Genomic DNA, 15,927 nt, shown 5'->3' with positions numbered 1-15,927 from the left:
TGTAGAATGCATCTGTTTCTCCCCTCCCACTCTCCTCTGGGAGAAGCACTGGCTGCAAGTGTTTTGACTCTTAAGTCTATCCTCAGAATCAGCAGCAGAGGCTGCCACACTGAGTCTGTTCTTGCAGACAGGCTCTGCCGTCGTTGATGGTCTTCTGATGGTAGTAGGCCCACTTCTGGGTTTGAGGTGTGTGTCGGGAGTCACAGGTCATAGGGCTATTACATGCACTTTTCTGGGGCAACACATCTCTGACTTGGCCTATGGAGATGAGACAATGGTGCAGTCTACACATGTTTAAGCAGTCTTCACAGTGGCATCCTCCAATTTGGCCACAACTTCAAGATTTGCAAAAGCTAGGTCTGTCTGGCACACTGTTCATGGTGACAGTCGGGTGGTCTGCCTAGGCACTTTTCAGGACAAGACCACAGAGCAGTTTGCCTAAACACAACTGCAAAATTATAGTGGAGCTGTTTTCTCAAGCACACTTCAGGTCACTGCCATGCTGCAGGCATCTTGGGCAAGAGAGGCTGCATTCTAGTTCTGGGAGTGGTGCGTTTCATGCTCTTTCTTTCAAGTCTCTTTGGGCAGATGGGCCATCAGCTCTGGTGTGAACTGCTTCTGCTTGTCCTCGTCGGTCGCACTTTTTGTAGGATTTGTCCGTTCCTTCCCTTTTTTCTTGGGCAAATTAGCCTCAAGGTTGTTCAGTAATGGGAGATAGCTCTTCCTTCCGGGCTAGACTACAGATTTTCCCATACCTTTGGGGAGCTGCCTGCCAGCCGGGCCAAAGCTATGCTTGTGCAGCAGTCCTATGAGTACTCTGTGGAGTTCTCCCTATTTACCAGCAACTCTCATAATTTAGTCCAAGCGCACTGCACTGTGCACTTTAAGAAGTGTTTAGGGTTTTTCCTTCTTTCATTTGACCTTTCCAGGCTGTCTTCCAGAGACACCCTTTGTGAAGGGTGATGGTTCTGACAGCAGAATTATCTCAAGTCTGGATCACCCCAACAAAGGCACAAAGAGTTGTGAGCATTCTACATTTTATCCACAGCCACACTGAACAGTGATCAGGAAATACCACCTCTCTACCTGCCAAACCTATGGTAGGGACAATAGTCCACTGTCAAACAAATGAGGACATGCTTAGTGTAACCCTCCAGATGCCGAACCTCCCTCATGTCCAGGGACAGTCATAGGCCTTTATTGTGCACACACAATATCACTGTGAGCCTAAAGGCAAAATCCTAAACTGGGAAACCAGATGCTCGCAGTTGGACGCTCAGGGCAGGAGAACACAAGTGTAAGTCATGCAGAGTTTATTCTTTTCTCAACACCTCCTTATCCCCAGTGAATGGAGTTTGATTTATCCTACAGGAAAGCAGCTCTCTCCACCATCAGCTGAACAGGCATAGATTACTTAGACTTAAAGACTTTATAGTCTTTGAAGATTAGATAATTAATGTCAAGGGACTTTAAAATTGCAGGTCTGGAGAAATCCTTCTTCTACAAGTGCATGGTCTGAAGTTGGTGTGCTCATTGAGTTGAGACTAGTGGCATCAGATGGTCTTCGGGCCTTACCAGGGACTGCAAGAACCAAAGTGGAAGCAAGAAGCTGCTCTGGAATAGTTTGAAGCTGCTCTAGAATAGTCTGCACTTGAAGTTAGAGAAGAGGGTCAGCAGCAGTCTTTCTAGCCTTCAGCATCAACATTCGGAGCACCAAGGAAGGAGTCTCTGGAAAAAGACATGCTGTAGAACCAAGAGTCAAGTCCTGCTGTAGAAGAAAGTGGGGAGCATTCTTAGGGATCACCTACTGCTTGCTTTACTGTGTCGCTGATGTTGGTGATGTCTTCCACCTAGACTGAAGCGACCAGACTTCTGGGGAATCTAATGCTTTCCTTTTTTTTGTCTGTGCAGTGGTGAATTCCTGAGACTTTCGCATTTTCCTGGAGTAGAACTCCTGGCGTACTGACTGGATGGCAATCCCTACTCAGCCGCAGAGGCAGATAGTGACACCGGAGTCACACCTACCCTGTCAGGATCTTACAAACACAGAATGCCCACAGCTGTATTTAGGCGTGAGTCCCTAATGCAAACATCTGAAATCACCAAAGTAGATAGAGACTTGAGCTCCAGACTCTGAGTGGCAGTAAAGGTTTTCATCTGCATTCAATGGAACTGCAGCCGCTTGAGGCCTCGTTAAACAGACGAAGAGCAGGGCTCATCATGATGGTGGTTTTATGACTGGTTTCTTTCACCTCCACTGGACTTGTACTACTTCTGCAGATACAGTTTGGGTAATCTTTATGTGGAGTCTGTAACTCTCTACTATCTCATGGGCAACAAGGTTGCTTGGTACCTTTCTGGGCGGCCTAGATCATACTCCCATATCAAGCTTATGCAAGCTAGCAGCAGTAAACAGTCAGTGGTGTGACAAGCATGGCATGATTCCATAGTGCTTGACCCTAACTAATGAATCTGACTGAAACAGCCAAAAAAAAGAAAAGGATAAGGTACAGGCTTTCCAGGGACGGATTCATTTTATTCAGATTTAAGTCTTTAACTGTGAGGATGGTGCTAAAGTTGCTTGGCAAGATGGCATTGTGCATAGTTCTAACAACAAATTCTTATTTACCCTTCGCAAGAATCTATTGAGCAATGAACATGCACATCTGGGGCTTGAGAAGATCTAATGTTGATGCTGCCCCAGTACAACACAAGTTAGTCCTTTTTTCATGTTCAGCTTCTAACATTCTTCTTAACCCTCCAGTACAATTGAAAGAACACTGCAGTTGTTAGATGTAAAACACATAGACCTAGCTCCATGCTTTGCACCCACACACTTATGATTTCCTATTTGTAAGGGGAAAATATTCGCTAGATGAATTGTGCATTTGATTGAGGTTCTTTATGCACATGCAATTACCTTAGAGACTTGTAACAGCAGATTCTTGATCTTTTGAATATTCCGCAGACACCCGACTGGATCCAGAAACTTTTGAACAGTACTTCTGTACTCTGGTATGTGTAGCCGTGCAGCCTCTCCCTGATGCCGCTCTGCTCTAGAAATTACTTGTGGGGCCCATATTGGCACCACTCCCACGTGCTGACATCAGCTCCTTTTTTCTGTGTTACCAGACGCAGATCTGGAGCTACCTTTAGTCTATTTGAGACCATTTTTCTACCTAAATTTTACAGCATGGATGGGAAATGTCTCCTCAGAAGATGACAGGATTCAAACCTGTAAGGACTGTCAAATCAGATGTCTGTGACAGATCCTCATCAGGATTGCCTGCGATACCTGGTATCGAGTCACAACTTTAATTCCTGCAGTGATTGCCTGTCTATGAACTTAAAGGCCATAGGAGACCGTAGAGCGAAGTTATGCATCACAAAGCATCAGAAGACTGTCAAATCCGGCCCAGGTCCAAGGGTCGGTCTCTGGCCTGTTTCCAGGCTAGAAGTCTAGCCTGAGAACGCATGTCATCGCTCTCCACAAATTCTGGGAAGTCAAAGAAAAAGCATATAAAAAATCCAAGTGATACTTGGTCCCTTTTCTCCACTCTCATACACCTGAGAAGGTGCTAAGGTGTCTCCATGCCTCTTGATTCCACTTCTGAAGATTGATCTTGGAGTCCATCCTGCAACTTGTCCTAAACACAATCATAGTTTCCAGGGCCATCAATAACACCAAGGCAGATCTGAGAATTCCGCAAAAGCCATGGTTCAACTTTTTGGACCCCTTCGGACTCCCTCTGCCTAGTGGGCCCAATGGAGCCGAGAAGCCCCTCCAGCTGAGAAACTGTTGGCAGTTTCATTATCAGTGCCAGTTAAACCCTCTGAAGGTGTCACTGGGCCTTCTTTAGGGACCATACAGACTCCAGCTCTGTGACCCATGCCCATTCCTGGAGCATTGATGCCGATGCTGACTCAATCGACACCGGATAAACTTTGTTGCCGATTGTGCTCTCTGACTGGTGCTAATACAGCCTTGACCGAGTTTGCGATCAGTTTCTGATGAACTGCAGCTTTCCACCTCTGACCTGCTTTGTGTCCCTCCTGCGCGAAGCAGGTCCCACACTTTTCATTAGTTGTTTTGCACATATTCTGATAATGGCTATGATGTAGGTGATGAAACTGACAATCCCTACCTTGAGAACAACTGGAACTATGACCAGGATGCCAGTGTCCTCGGAAAGTGCCCCTCCTTTGCCATAGTCATGTGGAGGGCAGCCGAAGGTCATGACATCCAGCTCCTCACCTAATGTAATGTTCTTACAGAAGTTTGGGCAAAACAGTACTAAGCCCCTGCTGCTTTTCAATGAGGAACTGGCCCTGGCTAAACCTTAATCTGCCCCTTACATCCCCAATACATTGCCAGATTGTGGGACCGTCACCACCTTGCTCCTGGTGATCCTGCAATTGTATCTCAGCACCCCTCTCCTGAGAGCTTAGTAGTGCAAGCGTCCACTAAACTGACAAACCCTAACACTTTCCCTACTACTCCCTGAATAGGGACTAAGAGAGTGAAAACCTTCATAAGAGGTATTTTTCTCTACCATTTTGGCCCTCTGGTCTGTCAATACTACTTGACTATTTTGAAATTCCCACACCTTCTGTGATTTGATCGCTCAAATCCTACACTGAACCAGACCATTCTGAATAGTTGTGACTCTGCCAAGTTTATGATCTGCTGCTTGCTGGACACCACGGACTCTGTTGTGCTAGCTATACACACTAACATTGCTATTTGTTAGCGTTCCAGGCTGCTGTCATCAGGCTTTTTCGACAGTGTCCTGTTGTCCCTATTGAAAATGTCTTTGACAGGACCTTTCTTTCTGGGGACGAAGAAGACTTCCCTCTTCAGTGCTTCAAAGAGAGCAGGGCCACTATGCACTCCTAGGACCTTTATGCTCCGCCACGGCATCCTCATTAATCTTTTTCCACTTGGGCCGAGGTACCTCGTACAGACAGCCACTTCAACCTCAGTAAGAAACTCAGCCTTTTCCCTGTCATGGACACCGTGCCAGTCAGCCCATTGTAGCCCCTCCCTGGCAGACCGAACCTGCCAAGCCACTTTAGCATGCCCCTAGTGGAGCACAGCCACCCGGTTGACAGCAGGGTCCAGTGGTTCTTACCAGATTTGCAGAACCCCTTCAGACAGGTGGGTCCTAAAAATTGTACAGAAAGGGTATGCCCTTCTCTTCCTGTCAGTTCCACTGCACCTTCCAAAACACCTGGAACGACTGATGAAGGACCGTCTGACCATTTTACATTAGCAGATACAAATCCTTATGACCCAATGGGCTATTGAGAGATGCTGTTGGCTTAAGAAGTGGATCGTGGTGGGTACCCCTGACTTGTGCCGAAAAAGGATGGATGCCTTAGTACTATTTTAGACCTGCACCCTCTCAACTTCCTCTGGAAGAACAAATGCAGGATGCTCACCTTGACCCAAAGTCATGTCTGCTCTTGACCTTAGAGATGGGATGGTGGTGTGTGGATCTTTAAGAAACCTATTTTCATATACATGTCCTGCAGGTCTACAGACGCAGCCTGCAGTTCATGGTGGGACAGGAGCATTTTCAGTTCGTTGTGCCCCTTTTGGTCTTGCTAGTGCTGCATGCTTCACTTTGACTGGCTATTGATGTGATAGCGGGCTCGCCCTAGGCAATCATCAACCACGTCCAGACTACAGCAAACCTGTCATCCCTGGGGTTCAATATCAATGTGCAGAAGTCACAGCTGACTCCTTCTCAGACCCTTCCCTTCATAGGAGCCATTCTGGACATGGTTCAGTTTCATGCCTTCCTCCTGCAAAGCGAGAGTCCAGGGCATTTAGGCTGTGATTCCAATCTTTCAGCTTCGATCCAAATCTCTTGTTGGGAAAGATTTGTGGATTGTTTTGGTATTTGCCAGATTGACCCCCTTCAGACAAAGTTATCCTAAGTTTTATTGTTCATCTCTTGCCGGGCAAGCCTTTCCCTTGGTCACAGTTAAAGGGTTCCTTTTGGCTCTTTTTACATTTGCTAGACATGTACTCGATATTTAAACTACTGGTTGTGATGCTTTTTTTTAAAGGCCTACAACACTGGTTTCCTCCCTCTCCCTTTTGTCATGCCACAGTGGGCCCCTACCTTGGTCCTCACATGTTCGATGTGCGCTTAATTTACACTGCTTCACAGCTGTCCTTTGGAGTTTCTCATCTTCCAAACAGTGTTCCTGGTTGCCATCACATCAGCGCACAAGTGAGTTTGCTTTAGACTCTGTGTTATCCCGCCATACATTACCATCTTCCCAGACAAACTGGTTCTGCGGACGTTAGTATCCTTCATGACAAAAGTTGTGATGCCCTTCCACGTCAATCAGACCATCGTGCTGCTGGTGTTCTGTGCCCCACCTCACAACTCTAGGAGGAGGTGAGACTCCATCTCTGACCCCCCCCCCTCAAAATAATGATCTTTTACGTTGATCATACCAGGGAGCAGCTCTTTGTGGGATTTGCTGAAGCCAAAAAAGGGTGGGAAGACAGTGCATAAACAGATCATCTCCTTTTGGATTGTGCTCTGCAGCAAGATCTGCTACACACTGCCCAAAAAGCAGCCTCCAGAGGACTGCAAGCTCAGCCCACCAGGGCCAAAACTTCTACCCACTCCATAGGCACACAGACAGCTATGTGGGCATCACTTCTTAGGTTCATGAAGAACTACTGTCTGGACAGCCTGGTTTGCTACAAAGGGCATTTTGCCTGTTCTGTCCTGCAGGATTTTTTTAGTTTGAACCAGGTCACTGACCCAACTCCCAATCGGGTTTTTCTTTGTTATCTTTTTAAAAGGTGAGGAATATGCTAATCTGGATGATCATAGCAGGGGTGGGGGTCATTTCTCCTTTCAATAAATTTGTTTTTATAAGATTGCCATCTACATTGTTCTGGAATTGGACAGGATGTGCTGTTACCTTGAGTGGTGCATTGCTATTATAAATTGTTTATTAACAAATGACAGTTGTGCTTTTCTAATACAGAGCAAGTACCCTCTCCAGTGCAGTGTCTACGCTAGCGAATACGGGCATGTCATTCAGCAGAATGGATGAAAAAGAAAAGCAGCAAGCATTGGAAGAGGAACAGGCAAGATTACAAGCACTTAAGGTACTCCTTATGTGAAAATCCAACCATAAGTATTGTAAGACTGTCGTTGATTTGATCTCCCGTAGGACCTCAAATCTTCTTAATTCAGTGTTCATTTTAAGAAGGATATAGACCCGTTGAGACTGCGGTCTGTCTTTGACCTGCATATTCCTACATACTTGTTGTGCTTATTCCCTCCCTTCTTCTCTTCGTTGTCAAACCTCTAACACTCAGACAGTGGCCAGTTGTTGTTTACCACATACTCAGAGGAAAGTTAGTTTTTTATTATTTTGTTTAGACTGCACCTATATTAAAAAAAAGCTCTAGACTTCGAATGAAAGCTGCTGCATCTGGGTTAAAGACACCCACATGCAGTACGCCATCAGCCTGGAGACGAAGAAGTGCAAGAAAGAAAAGGTGGGTGCCCCCACTCATGTTCAGTTTAAGAAGGAGCTGGGAACACACCTTTTAAAGAACACTACATCCCAACATTATAGCATTATAGATAATCCATCTCCACTCTCAGAACCCAGCATACACATCCTCGTTGCACTGTTTATACCTTTGAAATTGTATAGTGCTCTGCTGCCTTTCTGCTAGGTTTGTGCTACTTACAAAACAGATGTACATATACATGACGTTCTGTACAAGAAGCTGATTTGGATTCTTTCCCTGTGTTTAGAGCAGGGTGGCTTGGGTCAGTGTTTTTTCAAACCTTGACTAGGTTTCAGAAGCAGTAAGTATTTCTTTTGAAGAGAATTTTAATTATCTTGAGAGAGGGAAGTTTTTCTTCCTTGGTGGACAGTTTATACTCTCCTCGTTTGGGGCATAATCCTATATTCGCTGAGCAGAATCAACTTCTTCTATCAAACTTCAATCAGAGTTACCTGTCCTCATGTCCAGTCCTAAGACCTGTAGTATTTAGTGTTTACCAACTGTACTTTCAGTAGCACTACTTTTTGGTTCTCTTGTTTGCTCCTCACCTACTACTGGTTTGATATCTTCTTTATCTGATTAGGATATGCTGCAACCTTTCAATACACCTTTTTGCTAACGATACCCTGGAAGCAGTCATGTACTCTATATTTCCTGTTTTACCTGACTTGTCCATAAAGAATAGTTTTCCAATTAGCTCTGCTGCTCCTTCTGGAGAAAACCAGTTCTGAGGTGGGTGCAAGTTGAAATGAGGTTTCTTCTTGAAACCCAAAAAGCAGCAGGTGGCATCTACAGAATCTTCTGAAATGTAATTTTAGTGGGATAGATTGCGTTCTACTTAGTATTTTTATTACCAGATGTTCAAGGCTACATAGGCCGTGATTTTGTTTCCTCCTGCTAGCTTGACTTTGTTTGGAGTCTTCAGAAGATTAACATTTTCTTCTGGTGCAGCTTTTACTTGGTCTACCTTGGAATAGCCATTGATATGTGTCTATTTGTAGTCTCCCAGCGGATGTAGCTAAAGCATAGTTATGAATTTGCCACAAAGCCCTGGACTGGCTCACCTCCTTCCTCTCCGAAGGAACCCAAAGAGTTCACCTCCCTCCTTTCTGGTCTACAGCCACCAAGATCTGTGGGGTCCCCCAAGGATCCTCCCTCAGCCCCACCCTCATCAACATCTACATGGCTCCTCTCGCCAACATCCTCCGCCCCCACGGCATCACCATCATTTCATACACTGACGGGCATCACCATCATTTCATACACTGACAACACCCAGCTCATCATCTCCCTCCCTAGGAACCCAGCCACCGCCAAGAATAACCTGCACCCCAGACTCCTCAACATCGCCAAATGGATGACAGCAAGCCACCTCAAATTGAACTCAGACAAAACAGAGATCATCATCTTCGGCCCCAACAAGACAGCATGGAACGACTCCTGGTGTCCCACCACCCTCGGACCACCCCCAGTACACACCATCCACGCATGCAACCTGGACTCGTCTCTCTCCATGACCCAGCAAATCATCGCCATATCATGCTCCTGCTTCAACACCCTTTGCATGCTACGCAAGACTTTCAAATGGATCCCTTTAGAAACAAGAAAAACAGTCACCCACGCCCTCAGAAGCAGCAGACTGGTCTATGGCAATGCCCTCTATGCAGGGACCACAGCCAAGCTTCAAAGAAAACTCCAGTGAATCCAGAACGCAGCCGCACGTCTCATCCTCAACCTCCCTCGCCACGAAAACATATCCACCCACTTCAGATCCCTACACTGGCTGCCCATCAACAAAAGGATCATTTTCAAAATCCTTGTCCACACTCACAAAGCCCTCCGACACTGGATCGGCCTACCTCAACGAACAAGTCAACTTCCACATACCAACTCGGCAGCTCCGCTCCGCCGACCTCGGCCTCGCTACAGTCCCCCGCATCCAACGCACCACCTCCGGCGGCAGGTCCTTCTCCCACCTCGCCGCCAAGACCTGGAACTCCCTCCCCACCAACCTACGCAAGACCCAGGACCTCCTAACCTTCAGAAAGCACCTACAAACATGGCTTTTCGAGCATTAACACCCCTCCCCCAGCGCCTTGAGACCCTACCGGGTGGGTAGTGGGCTTACAAAATTATTTGATTGATTGATTGATTGATGTGAAAGACATATTGGATGGTTGATGCCAGCAAACATTGTCTGGGTGTTGATTTGTAATATGCCATTCGCTTTTATCTTGAGTGTTTAGATGCAAGCGGAAAGGTATGCACTTGTATGTGGGAGTTAGATTTTTTTAACCTGCCCTTGTTGATTACTGTACAATTTAAGAATTAGCTTTCCTCTTATGAGGTTCCAACAATACCTTACATGTGACAACCATGTGATTAATTTAGAGGAGGGAAATCTATTGCAGTAAAAAGTATATGGTGACATATTTCTTAGAACAAGGGATCTTAGAGATGTGGTTCAGGTGGTGATCAGAAGGGTGATAATAATTGGTATTGGAAGAATAACAAGCAATAGTGACAGATCAGGAGCTGTAGGTGATTAAAATGCCATGGAAGAGTGATTACAAAGTACATCTGGGGCTACATCCCTTTGGGTTTGATCAGGGACACATTTACAGCAGAAGTTAAGTGTTCAGGACATATCGGTCACTTTAAGTACGGCATGAACAAGGAAAGGCTAATTATTGGTGGCCTGATTTTTAACAGAGTTTTGGATGAATTGGTAAAACATTGTGCGCCACCTGCTAACAGAACAAAGGTGCTGAAAGGCTAGGGTATCCCCTATATAGTTGATGGAAGTTCCTGCAACGGCATTGGAGAGAAGATACCTTTAGATATTTTTGTCAGTTAAGGATTCTTTGTAATGGTTGTTGCTTACTATTAAAGGTGAATAAATATCAAAAGTAAGGAAAGGTGCATATGTTTTACCCATTGAAAACACTTTTGATTGAGAGGTGTTGGAAGGTTGAGATTGAGTGGTGTACTGTATATGACCATAAGGAAGCAGAGGGAGCAAATGAACATTGAGATGAAAGAAGTACGATGACAAAGAACAGTGATGATTGGGGACTAGATCAGAGTATGACTTCCTTGGCAGAGCTACGATGGCAGACCACTACTTTGTCAAGGTTCTACAAGTGAGTTGCAGTTTTCTGGTGGAAGAAGACAATAAAGAATGAGAAAGGTGAGAGATTTATGGTTGATTTCCTGGTTATTGGTTTGTGTTTGTGTGCCATTGTCTAATAGGGTAGATCTGTATTTGAATGTGTAGTGTATTATGCTTTGTGACATTCTGCATACGGTTCTTCAAGTGTTGATTCCCTGTGGTCAAGTTAGTTGTTGTATCCTGCTTGGCTGTGGAGGCAGCTGGTCAGATTGTGCTTTTGTAGGTGTTAAAGCACTTTCTGTATTTGGAAATGTGTGCTGCCTCATCTTTATATCTAGTTGTTTAGTGAGTTTGCTGTAGACTCTGATCCAGATTAAACAGTGTTAAAATGTCACACGTTCTATGTAATGAACAGTAATAGATTGTGCATCTGGTACGTATGTCTCAAGTGTAACTATCTTATTTGACTGTCAATGCTTGAATTTAAGAGCTTCTACTTTGTAGGTTTCTGCTAACTGCTGAGGCTTTTTCCCACCAGTGCAGAGAGAGGCCTTTTTGGCTACTTGGGGTACTTTCACACAGAAATGTAAAGAAAATGTGTGATTTTAATCTAGATTTGATGTTTGCAGGCCATTGTGGGAAGGAAATCTGCATGGGATCAATGCAATACATGGTTGGTAGATTTCTATGGGTTTTGGCAGAGCACGGCTCCTAAAACTGCAGCTACTCCTATCGCTAATAACTTCATGCAACGCTTCAGTGCCTTTTGTGTGGCGGTTTCTTGGCCCTTTCACACTTGTGAGGTACTGTTCTTATTGTGAGATGTGAGAACTTGGGGAAGTAGGGCATGTGTGGCTTCCTGCATATCCCAGAACTTGCTGTCATAGAAATGTGAGTAAAATGTGTGTTATAGCAAAGGTTTGAGGTTTGCAAGGGCTCCTGGTTAAAATTACCTGGTGAGAGCCACACAAGTCACAAACCCCTGGACTCCTCTGGTTGTTTAGTTTTCAAAAGTGTGCAGGTTTGCTAGGTTTTCTTAGTTGCCAGGTAGCTGGGGCCCAAAATCCACATCTGCCTACATTGCAAAAATTGGTCAGTTTTCAGTGGGAACATTTGAGGAGTCAGTGTTCTGTATTTTTGTCCTTCCCGGTCATTTGCATTAGGGCCACTCACAAAAATTGGGTTCCATTTTTATGTGGAGACGCATGGAAATGCTGAGTGGCTGTCAGTTTGTGGATCTCAACAGACTCCAGAGCTTTCCAACTGAAAATGTAAATAAATGAGTGATCGCAGCAGTTTACACACTTTCACTCGTTCTGAGACTCCTGGTCTTCATGACCTCTTCCACCCTGCTGGTAAGACATGCCCTTTGGCATATGCAGGCTCTACAGTGGACCTTAAGTTCCAATGGACTCCTGCTCAGGAGAATCTCTCCGACCTGGTCCAGATATCGGAGGGAGCTGCAGAACACCTTCAATGGTTATGGCGAACCGAGATTAAGTCAGTGGCAGACCCATTTCCCTTGCCCACCCAGAGCTTGCGGTGGTGACAGATGTCACATCTGGGTTAAGATGGCTATCCTGGAGAAGTGGAGATCAGAGGACTCTGGTCTTTGGTGGAGTCTCATCTCCACATTAATTTGTTGGAGCTGAGAGCAATACACTTACCATTGAAAGCATTCCTTCCATCCATCAAAGGGAGGCTGGTTCAGGTGTTCACAGACAATACCACTGCCATGTTGTACTGCAGCAAACAGAAGGGAGTAGGGTCCTGGACCGTGTGCCAGGAGGCTTTACTCCCCTGGACATGGCTGGTGCGTCAGGACATCTTCCTGGTTGTGCAGCACCTGACAGGCTCATTAAACGCCAGGGTGGACAAACTCAGTCATCGATGCCTTGCAGATCATGAATGGACTCTCCATCCAAAAATGGTACAAGGTCTCTTCCACGACTGGAGAGAACCTTGGTTAGATTTGTTCACCATCGCTGAGAATGTGCAGTGTCAGCACTTGTGCACGCTGGAGATTCAAATGGGCCTCTCACTCTGAGACTCATTTTAGCTCGAGTGGAGTTCAGGCCTCCTGTACCCCTTTCTGCTGATAACACTCCTGCTCCAGAGTTCTCAAGAAGATCGAGACCAACCAGGGCTAAATCATTCTTATGTCTCCATACTGGGCACTGACAATATGTTATCCTGAACTCCTGAGCATGAGCATTGGTTGTCCGATCAGGCTACCTCTTCAACAAGATCTCCTGTTGCAGCAACAGGGCAGGGTTCTGCATCTGAACCTGCACACCCTACAACTCCATGCATGGAGATTGAACAGCGACACCTGAGAGTTTTTGACAGTGTGTGATCTCATCTTTGCAGCCATTCAGCAGTGACACTCCACTTACATGGTTTATGCCTACAGAAGGGATACATTTGTGGCTTGGTGTGCTGCCAAAACCATTGATCTTCTGTCTGCACCCTTATCTTTCGTTCTCTTGTTTGCATTATCGATTGCCCTTGCTTTGGGCACCAGCAGAGAGTATTTTTTCAGCTGCCTAGGCTTTCTTGCGGTTGACAGATCAACCCTCCCTGTTCAAGTCACCCATTTGTGACATGATTTCTGAAGGGTTTACAACACTTTCGTCCGTCCCTCTTTCATTATGCCCTTCATTTTTCTTATGTGCTCACCTTTCGAGCCCATGCACAGCTTCCATCTAAGGCTACTTACCATCATAAGTCTTACTAGTGCCAATTACATCTGCCAGGCTGGTTAGTGAGTTGCAGGTGCTCTGTCAGCCTTCTATATACTCTAAATAAAATAAGGGACTCCACAGTCTCGATCCAAAAAGAACACTACTGTTCTACATTAACCGTACCAAAGACATCCAAGTGGACTATCAACTCTTTGTGGCCTTTGTTGGAGTAAAGAAATGCAAGACAGTGTAGAAGAGAACTATCTCCAGGTAGATTGTCCCCTGCATAAAGATCTGGTACGCACTTGCCAAGAAACAACCCCCAGGGGATTTGCAAGCTCATTCCACCAGAGCAAAAGCTGCAACTATTGCATTTGCTCACAAACTCTCTGTCCTGAATATCTATCAGGCAGCCACACTGGCATCGCTGCACAGGTTCACCAAGCACTGCTGCTTGGACAGTCTGGTCCGGAATGATGAGCATTTTGCCTGTTCTGTCCTCCAGGACGTCTTAGTACAAACAGTCTACATACCCCCTGTGGGGGCGTATTGCTTCAGTATTTATTGTAAGGTAAGAAATCTGTGGCTAGACATCTCCATCAGATGAACAAGTTACTTTCCTTCAGTAGCTCCCTATTTGGTAGAGACTATCTATCCACAGATACCTTACTGCCCTTCGAAGCTCCCCACTTTGAGGTCTGTCAGATCCATCAAACAATGCCACACACAGCTGTACAACACCACTTATAGCATGTAAGGGAAATACTCAGAACATTTTTCAGATCTAATCTGATGCCCAGGGAAAGTTCTAACGTAAAGTATTTGCTTCTTGATAGTATCTCTACCAGATAAGGCATTAATGAAGGCAAGCATCTTCTTCATTAGGGAAGCTCAACTTCAGTCAGCTTCACAATACTTTACTTTTTTATGGTACAACATAAAGCAAGTTGGAAAAATTAGAGCTGGCTGAGATGGACAGTGGGGATAATAACAGGTCTCCTGTGTCTTCCCTTGCGTAGAGCAGACTCTGCAAACAACAACATGGTCGAGTTCACTAGCTGTTGCAGTAATGCAGTCAGCAAAGTGCCGATCCTGCAGCCTTGCCACATCTACCACAGTGGATGAAGTGAAGGGTGCTTCTTCTGTAGCTGTAAGATTTTCAGTGACTGTCATCTGAAAGTAAAGGAAAAACATTAGTCTTCCTGTGGTGATGTGACAATGATAAACATACACATTGTATGTTGCCATCTGGATCAAGTGGGTAAACAGCTTTTTATACTAAGTACGAGCTTTATCACTTGTGTTGACCTGCTGAAGAACCTGGTCATTCTTATCCACTCCACCCATGTACTTGTTGTAATCCAGTGTAAAGGTGGTCTTATGAACTTCAGCCAACTGACCCCAAACCATGATGGCGGAAGTGCTATTATGGATTGTAGTGAGCATATACACATCCCATTTATCAGATAATTTGCCTGTGAGCAGTTTGTTGGAGCACAATGCTGTGCTCTGGAATTTTCAGAGTTTCTTACAAAAAACATAGAACTGTACAGCGTGCCACAGTGCCAGTTTTGTACAGCTCACTAAATAGTTCTACTCCTGTATAAAAGTTGTCCCCATAAAATGTATAACCTTTATGAAGGAACGACTGGACAAGCTCCCATGCAATCTTGGGCAATTTACGTGATTTAAATGTACCCTATCAAACTGTATGCATAGCCAGTACAGCTCTCACACAGCATGTTCAACTTGATGCCATAGCAAGCTCTTTTGCTTGGTACGTAATGCCGTTAACAGCAGCTGTCCTTTGTACAGGATCAAGGACCCATCAATGGCTATATTCTTTCCAGGAGTATAAACTTCTTGAAACCTGGCAGACAAATATCCCACGACATGCTGAATTTTGAACAAACTCTCATGGACTGGATGGTCCTAAGGCAAGGCAGCAGAATTATCATTGAAATGCAGCATACAGTGCAGTCGCTAAAACAGATCTCTGCTCCTGTACGGTGCGAAGATGGTTAGACCCAGACTGCGAGTAGACCAGTAGGAATGTGAGCTTGGCTTGTGCACTGCCCCTATTTTGAGTGGGAGGCCCAAAAATGGATTCAGCTCCTCAAGTGAAGTGGAAGTCCACACTGGTGTGCCTTAGAATGAGGGCTTTGAGCGCCTCCATGCTCCTCAGAAATTGTTCTGCATGCAGATCTGTTTGTTGCACAAATTCCTCAAGAAAGTCATCATCCAAAAAGAGATAGATGTAGTCAACCGGGCAAACATTCGCTGTATACACTTTTCATCTAGCATCTGCAGTGAAATGGGGAATTTGTGGCTGCACTAAATTGGTGGGCTACCAAAAGGTCACTCCGTCATTGCTTGCCTCTGCACGTTCCTGCTTTTTGGGTGGGTCCGCCCTGCTACAGTCCCTCCGCTGCACAGACTGTGTTTGCAAAAGGACATTGCGACTAACTGACCACGTTACTCAGAATCACTGGAATATGAGTCATCAGATGGAACTCCGCCAAAAAATCACATTGAGATTCTGCTCCATTTTCCTCTCTCTCAGATGCTGTCTCAGT

At 45.3% G+C, this 15,927-nt stretch overlaps 1 protein-coding gene across 11 annotated transcripts in view; it reads left to right on the top strand.

The window, feature by feature from the left end:
* LOC138262033 (phosphatidylinositol-binding clathrin assembly protein-like) overlaps positions 1 to 15,927 on the top strand; it is a 464,917-nt gene that overhangs the window by 154,391 nt on the left and 294,599 nt on the right. For all 11 annotated transcript variants that reach the window (XM_069211744.1, XM_069211714.1, XM_069211706.1 and 8 more), the window contains exon 10: positions 7,018 to 7,141. In XM_069211744.1, the coding sequence (XP_069067845.1) occupies positions 7,018 to 7,141 (124 nt within the window). The remainder of the gene's footprint in view (positions 1 to 7,017; positions 7,142 to 15,927) is intronic.

Source organism: Pleurodeles waltl, chromosome 2_1 (assembly GCF_031143425.1).
Source record: "Pleurodeles waltl isolate 20211129_DDA chromosome 2_1, aPleWal1.hap1.20221129, whole genome shotgun sequence".
NCBI lineage: Eukaryota > Metazoa > Chordata > Amphibia > Caudata > Salamandridae > Pleurodeles > Pleurodeles waltl.
This window is presented reverse-complemented; position numbering and strand designations above follow the sequence as displayed.